Source organism: Crinia signifera, chromosome 6 (assembly GCF_055691185.1).
Source record: "Crinia signifera chromosome 6, ASM5569118v1, whole genome shotgun sequence".
Lineage (NCBI taxonomy): Eukaryota > Metazoa > Chordata > Amphibia > Anura > Myobatrachidae > Crinia > Crinia signifera.
In genome coordinates this window covers 8517649-8539539 of record NC_139222.1, presented here as the reverse complement: position 1 = coordinate 8539539, position 21891 = coordinate 8517649, and the positions used below count along the sequence as shown (strand labels likewise).

General features: G+C 48.4%; 1 protein-coding gene across 4 annotated transcripts in view; it reads left to right on the top strand.

The window, feature by feature from the left end:
• Window positions 1-21891, top strand: part of LOC146009972 (uncharacterized) — a 25546-nt gene extending 3655 nt beyond the window's left edge. For 2 of the 4 annotated variants that reach the window (XM_083150671.1, XM_083150669.1), the window contains exons 2-5: window positions 3984-4142; window positions 5586-5777; window positions 7559-7682; window positions 19815-21891. In XM_083150671.1, the coding sequence (XP_083006797.1) occupies window positions 4050-4142; window positions 5586-5777; window positions 7559-7682; window positions 19815-20749 (1344 nt within the window). In that variant the 5' untranslated portion in view covers window positions 3984-4049 and the 3' untranslated portion in view covers window positions 20750-21891. The remainder of the gene's footprint in view (window positions 1-3983; window positions 4143-5585; window positions 5778-7558; window positions 7683-19814) is intronic. The other 2 variants (XM_083150670.1, XM_083150672.1) reach the window with 2 other exon arrangements.

The window sequence follows — 21891 nt, the reverse complement described above, 5'->3', positions numbered from 1 at the left end:
GGGGAGCCGGCTGTGAAGCAGCCAGACCAGCGCTGGATCCAGGAATGGTAAGTATGCTGGTGTAAAATTGAGGTGTGTGTGTGTAATAAACTTGTACTTCTCTGTGTGTGTGTTTTTTATAAACATTCTTTTTACAGGTGGACTACAAGTCCCAGCGGGCCCATTAATGCCCCGCATGCTGGGACTTGTGGTTCTCCAAGTCCCAGCATGCGGGGGAGGTCTGCTGGCACTTGTAGTTCGCCGGTAAAAAGCAATGTAATGATATGTATGATGGATTTAACCCTATCAGGCCGGCGTCCACTGGCCACGGACGCCGGTGACAGCCCCGGGCTTCAGCCCTGGACGGGTGAAGCCTGGGGGGGGGGGGGACCCCTTTATTGGGGGAGTACCCACTCCTCCAGGTACCCCGTCCAAGGCTGACCAGCCACGGTGCTCATGTTTTGGCCGGGGGACCTTGTATAAAAAGTGTCCCCCGGCTGTGGCATGACACCGCGGGCTGTTGGAGCCCGGTGCTGGTTTCAAAATACGGGGGACCCCCAGATTTTTTGTCCCCCGTATTTTTGGAACCAGGACCGGTCCAAGAGTCCGGGGCTGGTTTCAGAAATACGGGGGACCCCTATGCTTTTTGTCCCCCCGTATTTTTGGAACCAGGTCCGGCTCAATGAGCCCGGGGCTGGTTATGCTTAGGAGGGGGGACCCCACGCCGTTTTTTTTTTATAAAAACACTTTTACACATTTTTATTAACAGAACCATGCACAGATCTCAAAATCGCATTTATGAAAATGCGCACATTTTCATGACTAAAAATCGCGGCAAATCGCATTTTTTGCCGCTAATTCGCATCTCATTACATATGCGAATTCGCGGCAAAAAACGCGATTTTTAAAGGTGCGATTTCTGGCGAGTTTGGAACTCGTCCAAAAATCGCACCCTATTACATTTCGCCCAGGGTGTGTTTCCAGGGAGCCTCCTCTCACTGTGTAGTCCTGGATCTGTGGTCAGTCACAAGCACCCTGTCCTCAATCTTAGGTCCAATGGAAGCTCAAATCAGTCTGCAGTGACCCTGTATTTAAACTAGAATTCTGGGTGGTGGTCAAGGGATCATATCCACATATACATTCATTTGGAGACCTTGATTAGTGAATTCATATTGACAAACCCATTGTTGTATAGAATTCTAATTTAGGTCAAATATTCCTTCATGTCTGTGTACTTTGAATTGTGGTGAATCTTGTCAAATACTTCAGTATATTTGGATTTTGACAAGATTGTACAGTACTTGATCTCCGTAAACCTGTATCAGATAGTTCTATTGTCTGCCTTCTCCTGTAACACAATGGGAGTCTAAATTCTGATTAACACACTATACAGCTATATGACACACACACACACACACACACATACACAGAAGACAAACCGTTTTACCTAGGCTAAAAGTCAACACGGTTACACCATTTTCTAGTCATAGATAACAGTTAGTGGGTTATATTTGTACACACCTGTAATGAGGCTCATTATTGAATGATCCGTGGCCCGGAAATCGGGCCACGGGTGCCAAAATGAACGTATCTAATTCCCTCCTTCACAGAAATATTTAAAAGGCCTCTGGCATCTATCTGATGACCACGTCGGGGTAGTGGCTGGTAAGAGGGTCCCCGTTCACTGCCAATCATGCGCCCTGGAGTTGCTCGACAACATCCCTCCCTTCCCGATCACATGCCCGCACACCTGATCGGCGGGGAATCATGTTGTTAGTATGTCGTCAGTTGCCGAGCTACGCAACGTCCCGAAATCATTTGTGTCACTAGTCTACGGAGCCCGGGGGATGTATCCGCACCACGTGACCTGCGGGACGTCATACTTTCACTCTATCTCTGGTTACCGATCAACGCTATGTCCTCAGGTCACGTAAGCCACCCTGCAAAGCCCGGAGGACATTTAACTCATGACTAAGGTGCATTCTGGCACCGAAACAGCCTGTCGAGCGGCATGACTGATTATCTGAGGGATTGCGTTCTGAGGATGTCTGTGATCCCATCATTATGCTAAGTAGACGCTCCCTCTTTTTTAATGAACCGATTTGCACTTTATATGCCTAAATAAAACGTTTTTTCACTTTGATGCTGCTGGCTCTTTAATGCATTTTTGTATTATACCATTTTTGTGAGCTTCAGCACTCCCCTATTTTTGGTACTGTGTGTGCAGCTTCAGACTCATGGTCTTACTATATATATATATATATATATATATATATATATATATATATATATATATATAAAAAGACTACAATTGATAAGGTTTTCAGAATTTGAAATGGAGAGATACGATATGCACAAAAAAAAACCTTTTAAAATTTGCGACGGTGTTCCATAATCGGACATGTAACGCTCTTGTGGTCCATCCAATAAATGATAAATTGCAACCACACCTTAATAAATAGATCACATCATCTGAGTCGCGGTTCATAAATGGTCTGTTGGGTTTTTCTGATGCCGAAATAGTAACTGACGCGCGTCCTCGTGGTATGTATGTACACATAGTGCGCCTTGTCTCTTCGCATCTTTACATACCATTAGGCCTATCAATAAGCCAAGATTAGTTTTGATTCGATTATATACTTCTTTTTTTAGATGTCTGGGAGCCAGTATTGTTTTTAAAGTTTTGTTCTCTTGCGCACAATCTTTGTAATCGCTTATGAATCTCTATCTCCCCTACTCGTTTTTCTTTTTCTTGGGGAACTAAAAGGTCTCTTCTATTCATTTTGAGTACATCTATGTAGGCTTTATCCATAAAATTCTCTAGGATATTCTTTTTCTCCAAAAGATTCTAATAGCTCTTGAGCCTGTTCTACAAAAGTCTGAGTGTTCGTACAATTGCGCCTAAGGCGCAAGAGTTGACCCTTGGGTTACATTTAATTTCCATGGTGCCTCATGAGCACTTTTGAAATGTATGAGTTTGTATTTAACAAAATTTGATGTGATAATTTCATTGTCGCAAACGTCGAGGTTCACATCTAGAAAGTTGACAGATCTTAAATCGTAAGTGTGTGCGAAAGATAAATGATAGGAATTAGAATTAAGTGACTGAACAAACTGTAGCAGAAGAAGAGTCCCCCATCCCAAATTAAAATGAGATAATCTATGTAACGGCCATAGAAGACCAGGCTTGTGCCCCTCCCCTGTCCACCTCCCCACACATGGGTCTCCTCCACTTCACCCACGTATAGGTTGGCGTAACTTGGTGCGAACCTGGTCCCCATGGCGGTTCCCAATATTTGTAAATAATAAGTGTCATGAAAAATAAAATAATTGTGTGCCAATATATATTCAATACTCTCTAAAAAAAATTCTTATATTAAACCTTGAATTGATCTTCTCTCTATTACCTCACATCTCAATTTATGTTGGATGTGGGTATAAAGTGCAGTTACATGGAGTGTAAGGAAGGCATACCCTTCTCTCCATGCCATAGATTCTATTCTAGTTACGACATCTGTGCTGTCTCTAATGTAGGACTTCAAGGAGAAAGGTTGAAGAAAATGGTCAACGTAATGGGACAAATTTGCCGTGAGGGAATTAATATCTGATACAATGGGATACCCTGGTGGTGATGTGAGGGATTTGTGAATTTTGGGGAGACCCCGGATTATATTCATTATTGTTATATTATATTTTATACTAAGTTTTAATATTAATTAATAAACTGTTATTATTATGAATCCTCTTGCACGATTTCAGCCAGAGCTGGCACATTCTTTCTTTTCCAAGGAATATATTGGGGCTCAAGGGGCAATGTGGGCCGCTGGGTACACACTGTGTGGGTTCGGTTCTGCGGGTGAACTGTATAGTGCAGACACTCAGAATACACACCTCTGTACTCTCATATATAAATATATATGACCCATGAAGAATAAAGCGATCTGTCCACGGAATGTTAATGTTGGATGTCTGCTCTGTGGAGTCATTATTCTATTTATTCCCAGGTAGTTGAGCTCTGTGTAACTGAATAGGCTTTATTGGAAGTCACGTGAATGTAACACTCGACTAGTATGGAGTCCCCGAAAATGGACCAGGACAGGAGTCACATGACTGAGAGGATATTACACCTCACCATGGAGATCATCTACCTGCTGACCGGGGAGGTGAGGTCACAGTGACATCACTCTTATCTCTATCACTGACACAGGGACCTGACCGGGGAGGTGAGGGGGTCTGGGAGCGTCACAGTGACATCACTCTTATCTCTATTACTGACACAGGGACCTGACCGGGGAGGTGAGGGGGTCTGGGAGCGTCACAGTGACATCACTCTTATCTCTATTACTGACACAGGGACCTGACTGGGGAGGTGAGGGGGTCTGGGAGCGTCACAGTGACATCACTCTTATCTCTATTACTGACACAGGGACCTGACTGGGGATGTGAGGGAGTCTGGGAACGTCACAGTGACATCACTCTTATCTCTATTACTGACACAGGGACCTGACTGGGGAGGTGAGTGGGTCTGGGAGCGTCACAGTGACATCACTCTTATCTCTATTACTGACACAGGGACCTGACTGAGGAGGTGAGGGGTCTGGGGGCGCCCCAGTGACATCACTTTTATCTCTATTACTGACACAGGGACCTGACCGGGGAGGTGAGGGGGTCTGGGAGCGTCACAGTGACATCACTCTTATCTCTATTACTGACACAGGGACCTGACCGGGGAGGTGAGGGGGTCTGGGAGCGTCACAGTGACATCACTCTTATCTCTATTACTGACACAGGGACCTGACTGGGGATGTGAGGGAGTCTGGGAACGTCACAGTGACATCACTCTTATCTCTATTACTGACACAGGGACCTGACTGGGGAGGTGAGTGGGTCTGGGAGCGTCACAGTGACATCACTCTTATCTCTATTACTGACACAGGGACCTGACTGAGGAGGTGAGGGGTCTGGGGGCGCCCCAGTGACATCACTTTTATCTCTATTACTGACACAGGGACCTGACCGGGGAGGTGAGGGGGTCTGGGAGCGTCACAGTGACATCACTCTTATCTCTATTACTGACACAGGGACCTGACCGGGGAGGTGAGGGGGTCTGGGAGCGTCACAGTGACATCACTCTTATCTCTATTACTGACACAGGGACCTGACCGGGGAGGTGAGGGGGTCTGGGAGCGTCACAGTGACATCACTCTTATCTCTATTACTGACACAGGGACCTGACCGGGGAGGTGAGGGGGTCTGGGGGCGTCACAGTGACATCACTCTTATCTCTATTACTGACACAGGGACCTGACCGGGGAGGTGAGGGGGTCTGGGGGCGCCCCAGTGACCTCACTCTTATCTCTATTACTGACACAGGGACCTGACTGAGGAGGTGAGGGGGTCTGGGAACGCCACAGCGACATCACTCTTATCTCTATAACTGACACAGGGACCTGACTGGGGAGGTGAGGGGGTCTGGATGCGTCACAGTGACATCACTCTTATCTCTATAACTGACACAGGGACCTGACCGGGGAGGTGACGGGGTCTGGGAGCGTCACAGTGACATCACTCTTATCTCTATAACTATACTGTCTCTTAATACACAGGATCAAATAGTAGTGAAGAAAAAAGCTGGGGAGCGTGTGTCATACAGAAGCCGACCCCGTATGTCCAAAAGACTGAGCAGGACCCAGAGCCCCATCCTGGTGCCACCACCTCACTCACTGATACATGAGAGGCACAATGACCAGAAGATCCTTGAACTCACCAACAAGATCATTCAGCTGCTGACCGGAGAGGTGACTGCTGGGAATGGGGCGTTATACAGTAACACCGGGGGATGTGACCGGAGAGGTGACTGCTGGGGATGGGATGTTATACAGTAACACCAGGGGATGTGACCGGAGAGGTGACTGCTGGGAATGGGACGTTATACAGTAACACCGGGGGATGTGACAGGAGAGGTGACTGCTGGGGATGGGACGTTATACAGTAACACCGGGGGTGTGACCGGAGAGGTGACTGCTGGGAATGGGACGTTATACAGTAACAACGGGGGTGTGAACGGAGAGGTGACTGCTGGGAATGGGACGTTATACAGTAACACCGGGGGTGTGACCGGAGAGGTGACTGCTGGGAATGGGACGTTATACAGTAACACCGGGGGATGTGACCGGAGAGGTGACTGCTGGGAATGGGACGTTATACAGTAACACCGGGGATGTGACCGGAGAGGTGACTGCTGGGAATGGGACGTTATACAGTAACACCGGGGGATGTGACCGGAGAGGTGACTGCTGGGAATGGGACGTTATACAGTAACACCGGGGAATGTGACCGGAGAGGCGACTGCTGGGAATGGGACGTTATACAGTAACACCGGGGAATGTGACCTGAGAGGCGACTGCTGGGAATGGGACGTTATACAGTAACACCGGGGGATGTGACCGGAGAGGTGACTGCTGGGAATGGGACGTTATACAGTAACACCGGGGGATGTGACCGGAGAGGTGACTGCTGGGAATGGGACGTTATACAGTAACACCGGGGTATGTGACCGGAGAGGTGACTGCTGGGAATGGGACGTTATACAGTAACACCGGGGGATGTGACCGGAGAGGTGACTGCTGGGAATGGGACGTTATACAGTAACACCGGGGTATGTGACCGGAGAGGTGACTGCTGGGAATGGGACGTTATACAGTAACACCGGGGGATGTGACCGGAGAGGTGACTGCTGGGAATGGGACGTTATACAGTAACACCGGGGATGTGACCGGAGAGGTGACTGCTGGGAATGGGACGTTATACAGTGACACCGGGGGATGTGACCGTAGAGGTGACTGCTGGGAATGGGACGTTATACAGTAACACCGGGGGATGTGACCGGAGAGGTGACTGCTGGGAATGGGACGTTATACAGTAACACCGGGGGATGTGACTGGAGAGGTGACTGCTGGGAATGGGATGTTATACAGTAACACCGGGGGATGTGACCGGAGAGGTGACTGCTGGGAATGGGACGTTATACAGTAACACCGAGGGGTGTGACCGGAGAGGTGACTGCTGGGAATGGGACATTATACAGTAACACCGGGGGATGTGACTGGAGAGGTGACTGCTGGGAATGGGACGTTATACAGTAACACCGGGGGATGTGACCGGAGAGGTGACTGCTGGGAATGGGACATTATACAGTAACACCGGGGGATGTGACCGGAGAGGTGACTGCTGGGAATGGGATGTTATACAGTAACACCGGGGAATGTGACCAGAGAGGTGACTGCTGGGAATGTGACGTTATACAGTAACACCGGGGGATGTGACTGGAGAGGTGACTGCTGGGGATGGGATGTTATACAGTAACACCAGGGGATGTGACTGGAGAGGTGACTGCTGGGAATGGGACGTTATACAGTAACACCGGGGGATGTGACAGGAGAGGTGACTGCTGGGAATGGGACATTATACAGTAACACCGGGGGGGATGTGACCGGAGAGGTGACTGCTGGGAATGGGACGTTATACAGTAACACCGGGGGATATGTTTGGGTGATGACTGTATCCTTGTGTGTGTCAGGTTCCTATAAGGTGTGAGGATGTCACTGTCTATCTCTCCATGGAGGAGTGGGAGTATATAGAGGAACACAGGGATCTGTACAAGGACGTGATGATGGAGAATCACCGACCCCTCACATCACTGGGTAAGAAGAAGATTTTATATTATAAGATCCATAGGACAGATAATTCTTAGTAATGACAGTATTGTCTGTAACCTGTCCTGTGCCCTGCTGCACGTACCTATTGTAATTACAGAGACAGCGGTGGTCAGTGAGGGGCTGTGAGATAATATACCTGTCCCGTTACTACAGGGCCTTTATTATAGTTTGCTATCAATATCTGTTCAACAGGACCCTGGCAACATGGACACATAAAACGGGGCAGCCTTGTTGTATATTTATTTTATGTATATTCCTGGTGTAAATCTGGGACTGCCCTGTGTGTGCCCTGTGTGTGCGCTGTGTGTGCCCTGTGTGTGCGCTGTGTGTGCCCTGTGTGTGCGCACTCCCAGAGGGTAGTTTGTTTGTCAAGAACCCCTGTGCCTATTGCGCTCTATCTGCTGGGTTTCCTCCAGTGCTACCCAGTCCTGCTGACCGCCCCCCCCCCCCCTTCGCCCCGTCACCTGTCATACCAGACTTAGGTCGACCCCGGAAGGTTAAAGGTCGACATGGGTCAAGGTGGACATGATTAAAGGTCGACATGGTTTTAGGTTGACAGTCATTAGGTCGACATGAGTTTTTCACTGTTTTTTGAGCCGACATGTGCCGACAGGCGGTATTTCATGCCCTACCATCCACTAGGGCGTGGTGGGAGAATAAAATAGTGTGCCGAGCGTAGCGAGGCACTGTGCCCGAAGCATTGCGAGCGATGCGAGGGGCTGCGGTTCAACTCCAACTGTGTCCATGTTGACTGTGTCGACATTCGGGTAAAAAAAACAGTGGAAAAAATCATGTCGACCTTGACCCATGTCGACCTTGACCCATGTCGGCCTTTAACCCTGTCGACCTTGGGGCCAGTCGACTTTCCGAGGTCGACCTAATGACTGTAGACCTAAGTCTGGACTGAGAGATGTACCGATTCCCCCCAGCCTACTGCATATCGCTTCTCTCTGTGAATCCTGATAATGCTGCATTGCAGGTACTGACGCTGTGAATCCTGTGTGATAATGCTGCATTGCAGGTACTGACACTGTGAATCCTGTGTGATAATGCTGCATTGCAGGTACTGACACTGTGAATCCTGTGTGATAATGCTGCATTGCACGTACTGACGCTGTGAATCCTGTGTGATAATGCTGCATTGCATGTACTGACACTGTGAATCCTGTGTAATAATGCTGCATTGCAGGTACTGACACTGTGAATCCTGTGTGATAATGCTGCATTGCACGTACTGACGCTGTGAATCCTGTGTGATAATGCTGCATTGCATGTACTGTCACTGTGAATCCTGTGTGATAATGCTGCATTGCATGTACTGACACTGAATCCTGTGTGATAATGCTGCATTGCACGTACTGATGCTGTGAATCCTGTGTGATAATGCTGCATTGCACGTACTGACGCTGTGAATCCTGTGTGATAATGCTGCATTGCAGGTACTGACACTGTGAATCCTGTGTGATAATGCTGCATTGCACGTACTGACGCTGTGAATCCTGTGTGATAATGCTGCATTGCATGTACTGACACTGTGAATCCTGTGTGATAATGCTGCATTGCAGGTACTGACACTGTGAATCCTGTGTGATAATGCTGCATTGCACGTACTGACGCTGTGAATCCTGTGTGATAATGCTGCATTGCATGTACTGTCACTGTGAATCCTGTGTGATAATGCTGCATTGCATGTACTGACACTGAATCCTGTGTGATAATGCTGCATTGCAGGTACTGACGCTGTGAATCCTGTGTGATAATGCTGCATTGCACGTACTGACGCTGTGAATCCTGTGTGATAATGCTGCATTACAGGTACTGACGCTGTGAATCCTGTGTGATAATGCTGCATTGCAGGTACTGACGCTGTGAATCCTGTGTGATAATGCTGCATTGCAGGTACTGACGCTGTGAATCCTGTGTGATAATGCTGCATTGCAGGTACTGACGCTGTGAATCCTGTGTGATAATGCTGCATTGCACGTACTGACGCTGTGAATACTGTGTGATAATGCTGCATTGCACGTACTGACGCTGTGAATCCTGTGTGATAATGCTGCATTGCACGTACTGACACTGTGAATCCTGTGTGATAATGCTGCTTTGCACGTACTGACGCTGTGAATCCTGTGTGATAATGCTGCATTGCAGGTACTGACACTGTGAATCCTGTGTGATAATGCTGCATTGCACGTACTGACACTGTGAATCCTGTGTGATAATGCTGCATTGCACGTACTGACGCTGTGAATCCTGTGTGATAATGCTGCATTGCAGGTACTGATGCTGTGAATCCTGTGTGATAATGCTGCATTGCATGTACTGACGCTGTGAATCCTGTGTGATAATGCTGCATTGCATGTACTGACGCTGTGAATCCTGTGTGATAATGCTGCATTGCAGGTACTGACACTGTGAATCCTGTGTGATAATGCTGCATTGCACGTACTGACACTGTGAATCCTGTGTGATAATGCTGCATTGCATGTACTGACGCTGTGAATCCTGTGTGATAATGCTGCATTGCAGGTACTGACGCTGTGAATCCTGTGTGATAATGCTGCATTGCATGTACTGACGCTGTGAATCCTGTGTGATAATGCTGCATTGCATGTACTGAGACTGTGAATCCTGTGTGATAATGCTGCATTGCAGGTACTGTCGCTGTGAATCCTGTGTGATAATGCTGCATTGCAGGTACTGACACTGTGAATCCTGTGTGATAATGCTGCATTGCAGGTACTGACACTGTGAATCCTGTGTGATAATGCTGCATTGCAGGTACTGTCGCTGTGAATCCTGTGTGATAATGCTGCATTGCATGTACTGACGCTGTGAATCCTGTGTGATAATGCTGCATTGCATGTACTGACGCTGTGAATCCTGTGTGATAATGCTGCATTGCAGGTACTGACGCTGTGAATCCTGTGTGATAATGCTGCATTGCATGTACTGACACTGTGAATCCTGTGTGATAATGCTGCATTGCATGTACTGAGACTGTGAATCCTGTGTGATAATGCTGCATTGCAGGTACTGTCGCTGTGAATCCTGTGTGATAATGCTGCATTGCAGGTACTGACACTGTGAATCCTGTGTGATAATGCTGCATTGCAGGTACTGACACTGTGAATCCTGTGTGATAATGCTGCATTGCAGGTACTGTCGCTGTGAATCCTGTGTGATAATGCTGCTTTGCACGTACTGACGCTGTGAATCCTGTGTGATAATGCTGAATTGCACGTACTGACGCTGTGAATACTGTGTGATAATGCTGCATGGCACGTACTGACGCTGTGAATCCTGTGTGATAATGCTGCATTGCATGTACTGACGCTGTGAATCCTGTGTGATAATGCTGCATTGCATGTACTGACGCTGTGAATCCTGTGTGATAATGCTGCATTGCATGTACTGACGCTGTGAATCCTGTGTGATAATGCTGCATTGCACGTACTGACGCTGTGAATCCTGTGTGATAATGCTGCATTGCAGGTACTGACACTGAATCCTGTGTGATAATGCTGCATTGCACGTACTGACACTGTGAATCCTGTGTGATAATGCTGCATTGCACGTACTGACACTGTGAATCCTGTGTGATAATGCTGCATTGCAGGTACTGACACTGTGAATCCTGTGTGATAATGCTGCATTGTACGTACTGACACTGTGAATCCTGTGTGATAATGCTGCATTGCATGTACTGACACTGTGAATCCTGTGTGATAATGCTGCATTGCAGGTACTGACGCTGTGAATCCTGTGTGATAATGCTGCATTGCATGTACTGACGCTGTGAATCCTGTGTGATAATGCTGCATTGCATGTACTGACGCTGTGAATCCTGTGTGATAATGCTGCATTGCATGTACTGACGCTGTGAATCCTGTGTGATAATGCTGCATTGCAGGTACTGACGCTGTGAATCCTGTGTGATAATGCTGCATTGCATGTACTGACGCTGTGAATCCTGTGTGATAATGCTGCATTGCATGTACTGAGACTGTGAATCCTGTGTGATAATGCTGCATTGCAGGTACTGTCGCTGTGAATCCTGTGTGATAATGCTGCATTGCAGGTACTGACACTGTGAATCCTGTGTGATAATGCTGCATTGCAGGTACTGACACTGTGAATCCTGTGTGATAATGCTGCATTGCAGGTACTGTCGCTGTGAATCCTGTGTGATAATGCTGCATTGCAGGTACTGTCGCTGTGAATCCTGTGTGATAATGCTGCATTGCATGTACTGACGCTGTGAATCCTGTGTGATAATGCTGCATTGCATGTACTGACGCTGTGAATCCTGTGTGATAATGCTGCATTGCAGGTACTGACGCTGTGAATCCTGTGTGATAATGCTGCATTGCATGTACTGACACTGTGAATCCTGTGTGATAATGCTGCATTGCATGTACTGAGACTGTGAATCCTGTGTGATAATGCTGCATTGCAGGTACTGTCGCTGTGAATCCTGTGTGATAATGCTGCATTGCAGGTACTGACACTGTGAATCCTGTGTGATAATGCTGCATTGCAGGTACTGACACTGTGAATCCTGTGTGATAATGCTGCTTTGCACGTACTGACGCTGTGAATCCTGTGTGATAATGCTGCTTTGCACGTACTGACGCTGTGAATCCTGTGTGATAATGCTGAATTGCACGTACTGACGCTGTGAATACTGTGTGATAATGCTGCATGGCACGTACTGACGCTGTGAATCCTGTGTGATAATGCTGCATTGCACGTACTGACTCTGTGAATCCTGTGTGATAATGCTGCATTGCACGTACTGACACTGTGAATCCTGTGTGATAATGCTGCATTGCACGTACTGACGCTGTGAATCATGTGTGATAATGCTGCATTGCAGGTACTGACACTGTGAATCCTGTGTGATAATGCTGCATTGCAGTTACTGACACTGTGAATCCTGTGTGATAATGCTGCATTGCACGTACTGACACTGTGAATCCTGTGTGATAATGCTGCATGGCACGTACTGACGCTGTGAATACTGTGTGATAATGCTGCATTGCAGTTACTGACACTGTGAATCCTGTGTGATAATGCTGCATTGTACGTACTGACGCTGTGAATCCTGTGTGATAATGCTGCATTGCACATACTGACACTGTGAATCCTGTGTGATAATGCTGCATTGCACGTACTGACGCTGTGAATCCTGTGTGATAATGCTGCATTGTACGTACTGACGCTGTGAATCCTGTGTGATAATGCTGCATTGCACGTACTGACACTGTGAATCCTGTGTGATAATGCTGCATTGCAGGTACTGACGCTGTGAATCCTGTGTGATAATGCTGCATTGCACGTACTGATGCTGTGAATCCTGTGTGATAATGCTGCATTGCACGTACTGATGCTGTGAATCCTGTGTGATAATGCTGCATTGCACATACTGACACTGTGAATCCTGTGTGATAATGCTGCATTGCACGTACTGACACTGTGAATCCTGTGTGATAATGCTACATTGCACGTACTGACACTGTGAATCCTGTGTGATAATGCTGCATTGTACGTACTGACACTGAGAATCCTGTGTGATAATGCTGCATTGCACATACTGACGCTGTGAATCCTGTGTGATAATGCTGCATTGCATGTACTGACACTGTGAATCCTGTGTGATAATGCTGCTTTGCAGGTACTGACGCTGTGAATCCTGTTTGATAATGCTGCATTGCACGTACTGACGCTGTGAATCCTGTGTGATAATGCTGCATTGCACGTACTCACGCTGTGAATCCTGTGTGATAATGCTGCATTGCACGTACTGACGCTGTGAATCCTGTGTGATAATGCTGCATTGCACGTACTGATGCTGTGAATCCTGTGTGATAATGCTGCATTGCAGGTACTGACACTGTGAATCCTGTGTGATAATGCTGCATTGCAGGTACTGACACTGTGAATCCTGTGTGATAATGCTGCATTGCACGTACTGACACTGTTAATCCTGTGTGATAATGCTGCAATGCAGCACGTACTGACACTGTGAATCCTGTGTGATAATGCTGCATTGCACGTACTGACACTGTGAATCCTGTGTCATAATGCTGCATTGAACGTACTGTCGCTGTGAATCCTGTGTGATAATGCTGCAATGCAGCACGTACTGACACTGTGAATCCTGTGTGATAATGCTGCATTGCATGTACTGACACTGTGAATCCTGTGTGATAATGCTGCATTGCAGGTACTGACACTGTGAATCCTGTGTGATAATGCTGCATTGCATGTACTGACACTGTGAATCCTGTGTGATAATGCTGCATTGCATGTACTGACACTGTGAATCCTGTGTGATAATGCTGCATTGCAGGTACTGACACTGTGAATCCTGTGTGATAATGCTGCATTGTACGTACTGATGCTGTGAATCCTGTGTTATAATGCTGCATTGTACGTACTGACACTGTGAATCCTGTGTGATAATGCTGCATTGCAGGTACTGACGCTGTGAATCCTGTGTGATAATGCTGCATTGCATGTACTGACACTGTGAATCCTGTGTGATAATGCTGCATTGCACGTACTGACACTGTGAATACTGTGTGATAATGCTGCATTGCAGTTACTGACACTGTGAATCCTGTGTGATAATGCTGCATTGTACGTACTGACGCTGTGAATCCTGTGTGATAATGCTGCATTGCACATACTGACACTGTGAATCCTGTGTGATAATGCTGCATTGCACGTACTGACGCTGTGAATCCTGTGTGATAATGCTGCATTGTACGTACTGACGCTGTGAATCCTGTGTGATAATGCTGCATTGCACGTACTGACACTGTGAATCCTGTGTGATAATGCTGCATTGCAGGTACTGACGCTGTGAATCCTGTGTGATAATGCTGCATTGCACGTACTGATGCTGTGAATCCTGTGTGATAATGCTGCATTGCACGTACTGATGCTGTGAATCCTGTGTGATAATGCTGCATTGCACATACTGACACTGTGAATCCTGTGTGATAATGCTGCATTGCACGTACTGACACTGTGAATCCTGTGTGATAATGCTGCATTGTACGTACTGACACTGAGAATCCTGTGTGATAATGCTGCATTGCACATACTGACGCTGTGAATCCTGTGTGATAATGCTGCATTGCATGTACTGACACTGTGAATCCTGTGTGATAATGCTGCATTGCAGGTACTGACGCTGTGAATCCTGTTTGATAATGCTGCATTGCACGTACTGACGCTGTGAATCCTGTGTGATAATGCTGCATTGCACGTACTCACGCTGTGAATCCTGTGTGATAATGCTGCATTGCATGTACTGACGCTGTGAATCCTGTGTGATAATGCTGCATTGCACGTACTGATGCTGTGAATCCTGTGTGATAATGCTGCATTGCAGGTACTGACACTGTGAATCCTGTGTGATAATGCTGCATTGCAGGTACTGACACTGTGAATCCTGTGTGATAATGCTGCATTGCACGTACTGACACTGTGAATCCTGTGTGATAATGCTGCAATGCAGCACGTACTGACACTGTGAATCCTGTGTGATAATGCTGCATTGCACGTACTGACACTGTGAATCCTGTGTGATAATGCTGCATTGAACGTACTGTCGCTGTGAATCCTGTGTGATAATGCTGCAATGCAGCACGTACTGACACTGTGAATCCTGTGTGATAATGCTGCATTGCATGTACTGACACTGTGAATCCTGTGTGATAATGCTGCATTGCAGGTACTGACACTGTGAATCCTGTGTGATAATGCTGCATTGCATGTACTGACACTGTGAATCCTGTGTGATAATGCTGCATTGCATGTACTGACACTGTGAATCCTGTGTGATAATGCTGCATTGCAGGTACTGACACTGTGAATCCTGTGTGATAATGCTGCATTGCACGTACTGACACTGTGAATCCTGTGTGATAATGCTGCATTGCACGTACTGACGCTGTGAATCCTGTGTGATAATGCTGCATTGCACGTACTGACGCTGTGAATCCTGTGTGATAATGCTGCATTGCAGGTACTGACGCTGTGAATCCTGTGTGATAATGCTGCATTGCATGTACTGACGCTGTGAATCCTGTGTGATAATGCTGCATTGCACGTACTGATGCTGTGAATCCTGTGTGATAATGCTGCATTGCACGTACTGACACTGTGAATCCTGTGTGATAATGCTGCATTGCAGGTACTGACGCTGTGAATCCTGTGTGAAAATGCTGCATTGCAGGTACTGACACTGTGAATCCTGTGTGATAATGCTGCATTGCAGATACTGACGCTGTTTATGGGATTCGTGCTTCTGTTACTTTGCCAAAGATCATCATATTTCTTCTATGAAGTCCGATCTATTGCCTTTAAGTGATGGAATAATTGGGATGCTGGAGACCTTTATTGGGAACGTTATTTGGCAGGATTTGCTCTTTTCAAATAATTCAATGCGGACGATATCCCAGAGTTAGTTACTGACCGGATTGTGGCGTTTACTATTTAATTCTTGTCCATGTCCTGTGTTTCCGTTGTTTGTGTTTTATTTAATAAATGTATAGATTCTTTATCTCAAGCGCTTCCTATCTTACCTTCTATTTATTAAACTACTAGTAATGGGAGCCGGTATATGCTGGGGCAGCGCCGTGTCTGCCAAGTGTGCTACCCACTTCTCTCTCTGTCTGCTGCTCCGCCCTTTGCTTTGTACAGCGCCGCCCCTCCCTGCTGCTGTTCTGTCCCTGTCTGCCACCCCCTCTGTCCCATCCCATCACCCTGTTCTGTGCTGCCCACTTCTCTCTGTCTGCTGCTCCGCCCTTTGCTTTGTACAGCTGCTGTTCTGTCCTTGTCCACCACCCCCTCTGTCCCATCCCATCACCCTGCTCTGTGCTGCCCACTTCTCTCTGTCTGCTTCTCCGTCCTTTGCTTTGTACAGCGCCGCCCCTCCCTGCTGCTGTTCTGTCCTTGTCCGCCACCCCATCTGTCCCATCCCGTCATCCTGCTCTGTGCTGCCCACTTCTCTCTGTCTGCTGCTCCGCACTTTGCTTTGTACAGCTGCTGTTCTGTCCTTGTCCGCCACCCCATCTGTCCCATCCCGTCATCCTGCTCTGTGCTGCCCACTTCTGTCTGCTGCTCCGCCCTTTGCTTTGTACAGCGCCGCCCCTCCCTGCTGCTGTTCTGTCCTTGTCCACCACCCCCTCTGTCCCATCCCGTCACCCTGCTCTGTGCTGCCCACTTCTCTCTGTCTGCTGTTCCGCCCTTTGCTTTGTACAGCTGCTGTTCTGTCCTTGTCCGCCACCCCCTCTGTCCCATCCCATCACCCTGCTCTGTGCTGCCCACTTCTCTCTGTCTGCTCTTTGCTTTGTACAGCGCCGCCCCTCCCTGCTGCTGTTCTGTCCTTGTCCACCACCCCCTCTGTCCCATCCCGTCACCCTGCTCTGTGCTTCCTACGTCTCTCTCTCTCTGTCTGCTGCTCTGCCCTTTGCTTTGTACAGCGCTGCCCCTCCCTGCTGCTGTTCTGTCCTTGTCCACCACCCCCTCTGTCCCATCCCGTCACCCTGCTCTGTGCTTCCTACGTCTCTCTCTGTCTGCTGCTCTGCCCTTTGCTTTGTACAGCGCCGCCCCTCCCTGCTGCTGTTCTGTCCTTGTCCGCCACGCCCTCTGTCCCATCCCATCACCCTGCTCTGTGCTGCCCACTTCTCTCTGTCTGCTGCTCCGCCCTTTGCTTTGTACAGCGCCGCCCCTCCCTGCTGCTGTTCTGTCCTTGTCCGCCACGCCCTCTGTCCCATCCCGTCACCCTGCTCTGTGCTTCCTACGTCTCTCTCTGTCTGCTGCTCTGCCCTTTGCTTTGTACAGCGCCGCCCCTCCCTGCTGCTGTTCTGTCCTTGTCCACCACCCCCTCTGTCCCATCCCGTCACCCTGCTTTGTGCTTCCTACGTCTCTCTCTGTCTGCTGCTCCGCCCTTTGCTTTGTACAGCGCCGCCCCTCCCTGCTGCTGTTCTGTTCTTGTCCACCACCCCCTCTGTCCCATCCCGTCACCCTGCTCTGTGCTTCCTACGTCTCTCTCTGTCTGCTGCTCCGCCCTTTGCTTTGTACAGCGCCGCCCCTCCCTGCTGCTGTTCTGTTCTTGTCCACCACCCCCTCTGTCCCATCCCGTCACCCTGCTTTGTGCTTCCTACGTCTCTCTCTGTCTGCTGCTCCGCCCTTTGCTTTGTACAGCGCCGCCCCTCCCTGCTGCTGTTCTGTCCTTGTCCACCACCCCCTCTGTCCCATCCCGTCACCCTGCTCTGTGCTTCCTACGTCTCTCTCTCTCTGTCTGCTGCTCTGCCCTTTGCTTTGTACAGCGCCGCCCCTCCCTGCTGCTATTCTGTTCTTGTCCACCACCCCCTCTGTCCCATCCCATCACCCTGCTATGTGCTTCCTACGTCTCTCTCTCTCTGTCTGCTGCTCTGCCCTTTGCTTTGTACAGCGCCGCCCCTCCCTGCTGCTGTTCTGTTCTTGTCCACCACCCCCTCTGTCCTATCCCGTCACCCTGCTTTGTGCTTCCTACGTCTCTCTCTGTCTGCTGCTCCGCCCTTTGCTTTGTACAGCGCCGCCCCTCCCTGCTGCTATTCTGTCCTTGTCCACCACCCCCTCTGTCCCATCCCGTCACCCTGCTCTGTGCTGCCCACTTCTCTCTGTCTGCTGCTCCGCCCTTTGCTTTGTACAGCTGCTGTTCTGTTCTTGTCCACCACCCCCTCTGTCCCATCCCGTCACCCTGCTCTGTGCTGCCCACTTCTCTCTGTCTGCTGCTCCGCCCTTTGCTTTGTACAGCGCCGCCCCTCCCTGCTGCTGTTCTGTCCTTGTCCACCACCTCCTCTGTCCCATCCCGTCACCCTGCTCTGTGCTTCCTACGTCTCTCTCTGTCTGCTGCTCCGCCCTTTGCTTTGTACAGCGCCGCCCCTCCCTGCTGCTGTTCTGTTCTTGTCCACCACCCCCTCTGTCCCATCCCGTCACCCTGCTTTGTGCTTCCTACGTCTCTCTCTGTCTGCTGCTCCGCCCTTTGCTTTGTACAGCGCCGCCCCTCCCTGCTGCTATTCTGTCCTTGTCCACCACCCCCTCTGTCCCATCCCGTCACCCTGCTCTGTGCTGCCCACTTCTCTCTGTCTGCTGCTCCGCCCTTTGCTTTGTACAGCTGCTGTTCTGTTCTTGTCCACCACCCCCTCTGTCCCATCCTGTCACCCTGCTCTGTGCTGCCCACTTCTCTCTGTCTGCTGCTCCGCCCTTTGCTTTGTACAGCGCCGCCCCTCCCTGCTGCTGTTCTGTTCTTGTCCACCACCCCCTCTGTCCCATCCCGTCACCCTGCTTTGTGCTTCCTACGTCTCTGTCTGCTGCTCCGCCCTTTGCTTTGTACAGCGCCGCCCCTCCCTGCTGCTGTTCTGTCCTTGTCCACCACCCCCTCTGTCCCATCCTGTCACCCTGCTCTGTGCTTCCTACGTCTCTCTCTGTCTGCTGCTCCGCCCTTTGCTTTGTACAGCGCCGCCCCTCCCTGCTGCTGTTCTGTTCTTGTCCACCACCCCCTCTGTCCCATCCCGTCACCCTGCTTTGTGCTTCCTACGTCTCTGTCTGCTGCTCCGCCCTTTGCTTTGTACAGCGCCGCCCCTCCCTGCTGCTGTTCTGTTCTTGTCCACCACCCCCTCTGTCCCATCCCGTCACCCTGCTTTGTGCTTCCTACGTCTCTCTCTGTCTGCTGCTCCGCCCTTTGCTTTGTACAGCGCCGCCCCTCCCTGCTGCTATTCTGTCCTTGTCCACCACCCCCTCTGTCCCATCCCGTCACCCTGCTCTGTGCTGCCCACTTCTCTCTGTCTGCTGCTCCGCCCTTTGCTTTGTACAGCTGCTGTTCTGTCCTTGTCAACCACCCCCTCTGTCCCATCCCGTCACCCTGCTCTGTGCTGCACCTTTATATATACGTACTACATTCCTGACTGCTGGGTCGTCGTCCTCTCCTGATAGATCAGTTACTGTCCCGTCTTCCGTGTAGTCTGAGTCTCCTGGTCCCAAGCATTTCCCATAAGGGATACGCAACCTGTACTATAAAGCATCTTCACTTTACTAATAATGACTTCTTCCCAGCAGATGGACAGAACATCGGGAATACCGCGGCAGAACATATCCCGTTACCTGCTAAGTGTGGAATAGAAGATGACATCACGCAGAATTCTCCAGGAGAGATCCCCATTACCCCACATATAGATCCGGCACCTCCCAGTGCAAATACATCCTGTGGTCCCTCTCTGCATGATACATCAGACATTGTACCACTTGGTACAGCTCATAGAGTTTCTATAGGGGAGGATAAATATATTAGCCACCAGCCACATCACTCGGACAAGAAGTCTTTTCCATGTTCTGAGTGTGGGAAATGTTTCACACACATATCCGAGCTTCATAATCATGAAAAAATTCACAAAGACAATGGGCCTTATGTGTGTTCTGTGTGTGGGAAAAGTTTTACGTGCAAATCACCTCTTGTCATTCATTTGAAAACGCACACTGGTAAGAAGCCATATTCATGCTCTGATTGCGGAAAATGTTTTACACGGAAAGCATCGCTGGCTATACATCAGAGAAGTCACACAAGTGATGAGCTATTTTCATGTTCTGAGTGTGGGAAATGTTTTACACAGAAGTCTTCGCTGTATGTGCATCGGAAGGTTCATACAAGCGAGAAGCTGTTTTCATGTTCTGAGTGTGGGAAATGTTTTACACAGAGGTATTCGTTGGATGTATATCATAGAAGTCACACGGGTGAGAAGCCCTTTTCATGTTCTGAGTGTGGGAAAGGTTATAGCACTAAACAAAACCTTGTTGCCCATCATAGAATTCACACGGGTGAGAAGCCCTTTTCATGTTCTGAGTGTGGGAAATGTTTTACCTCTAATCAAAATTTGGTTATCCATCAGAGAATTCACACAGGTGAGAAGCCATTTTCATGTTCTGAGTGTGGGAAAGGTTTTATCGCTAAACAAACTTTGGTTAGCCATCAGAGAATTCACACAGGCGAGTAGCAATTTTCAAGTTCTGAGTGTGGGAAATGTATATCCAGCAATGACTTTTGTGAAAAACATCAGAGAAGTCACACAGGTGAGAAGCCCTTTTCATGTTCTGAGTGTGGAAAACGTTTTGCACATAAATCCATTCTTGTTTATCATCAAATAAAACACAAGTGAGAATCCCTTTTCATGTTCTGAGTGTGGGAAATGTTTTACACAGAAGTCATTGCTGAATATACAAAAGATGGCACTTGTGGGGGGAAAAAAGGGATTAATGATAACAGCTCTTTTGTGGAGCATGATATTGTCTGTGGAAGTGTGGGCTAGCTTGTCCCCCTACCTCGATGGTTCACATTGGATAATCTGGATAAACAGCAAAAAGATGGTGCACAGTCTGTAGGGAGTAAGTGGTTGCTGTGCGCTTTAATCCTCCACTTCACGGGCTCCTCAGGGGGGGGCAAGCTATGCAGTATTGTGTAGATTAAGCAGCGAGGATTCCTCTGAACCCAGTGTTACTTCTCCTTACTCACCTGGAGGAAGAGCCTGCTGATCGCTATACACTATCGAAGGCTATAAAGTTATTTAATAGACTTTGCTATGTATTGTTCAGGTGAATTCGTTTAGTGGCACAGCAACAGCACCGCCTAGTGGCGTATTGTATTAGTGCATTGAATTGGATTCACTGTCTGCTTTAGTACATTGCTCTTTCTGGTACACTATTCATTTTGATGTTATCCTATATTATTTTTTGTTCACTTAGTGACTTGTGTATACTGTATACACTTTCAGAATGCCTGACGTTACTGGTTTTACTACCCCATTGGCAAATGTGCCTCCCCTGTTACAGGAAGACTTTGAGGTTGCTGATCCTGTTAACTCATTGTTTGTTACCAGGACGCGGGATACGGACGTAGCTTCCGCCTCCTTTTCTAGGATTTGGAAAACTTGAAAATTGGAAGATTTGAAGCTATGTATCCTTAAAGCAATATGTATATATGGCTGATTTAATTTCTTTCTTTCTGTTTTATACAGTACTTACCATTACAGTATGTGATATTTTCAACATGTTGTACTATCAGAGCTATTAGTCCCATTGTGGTTTTTTTTCTTCTATTCGGTTTGTTTATCTGTGATTGTTGGAGTTATTTACATCGATG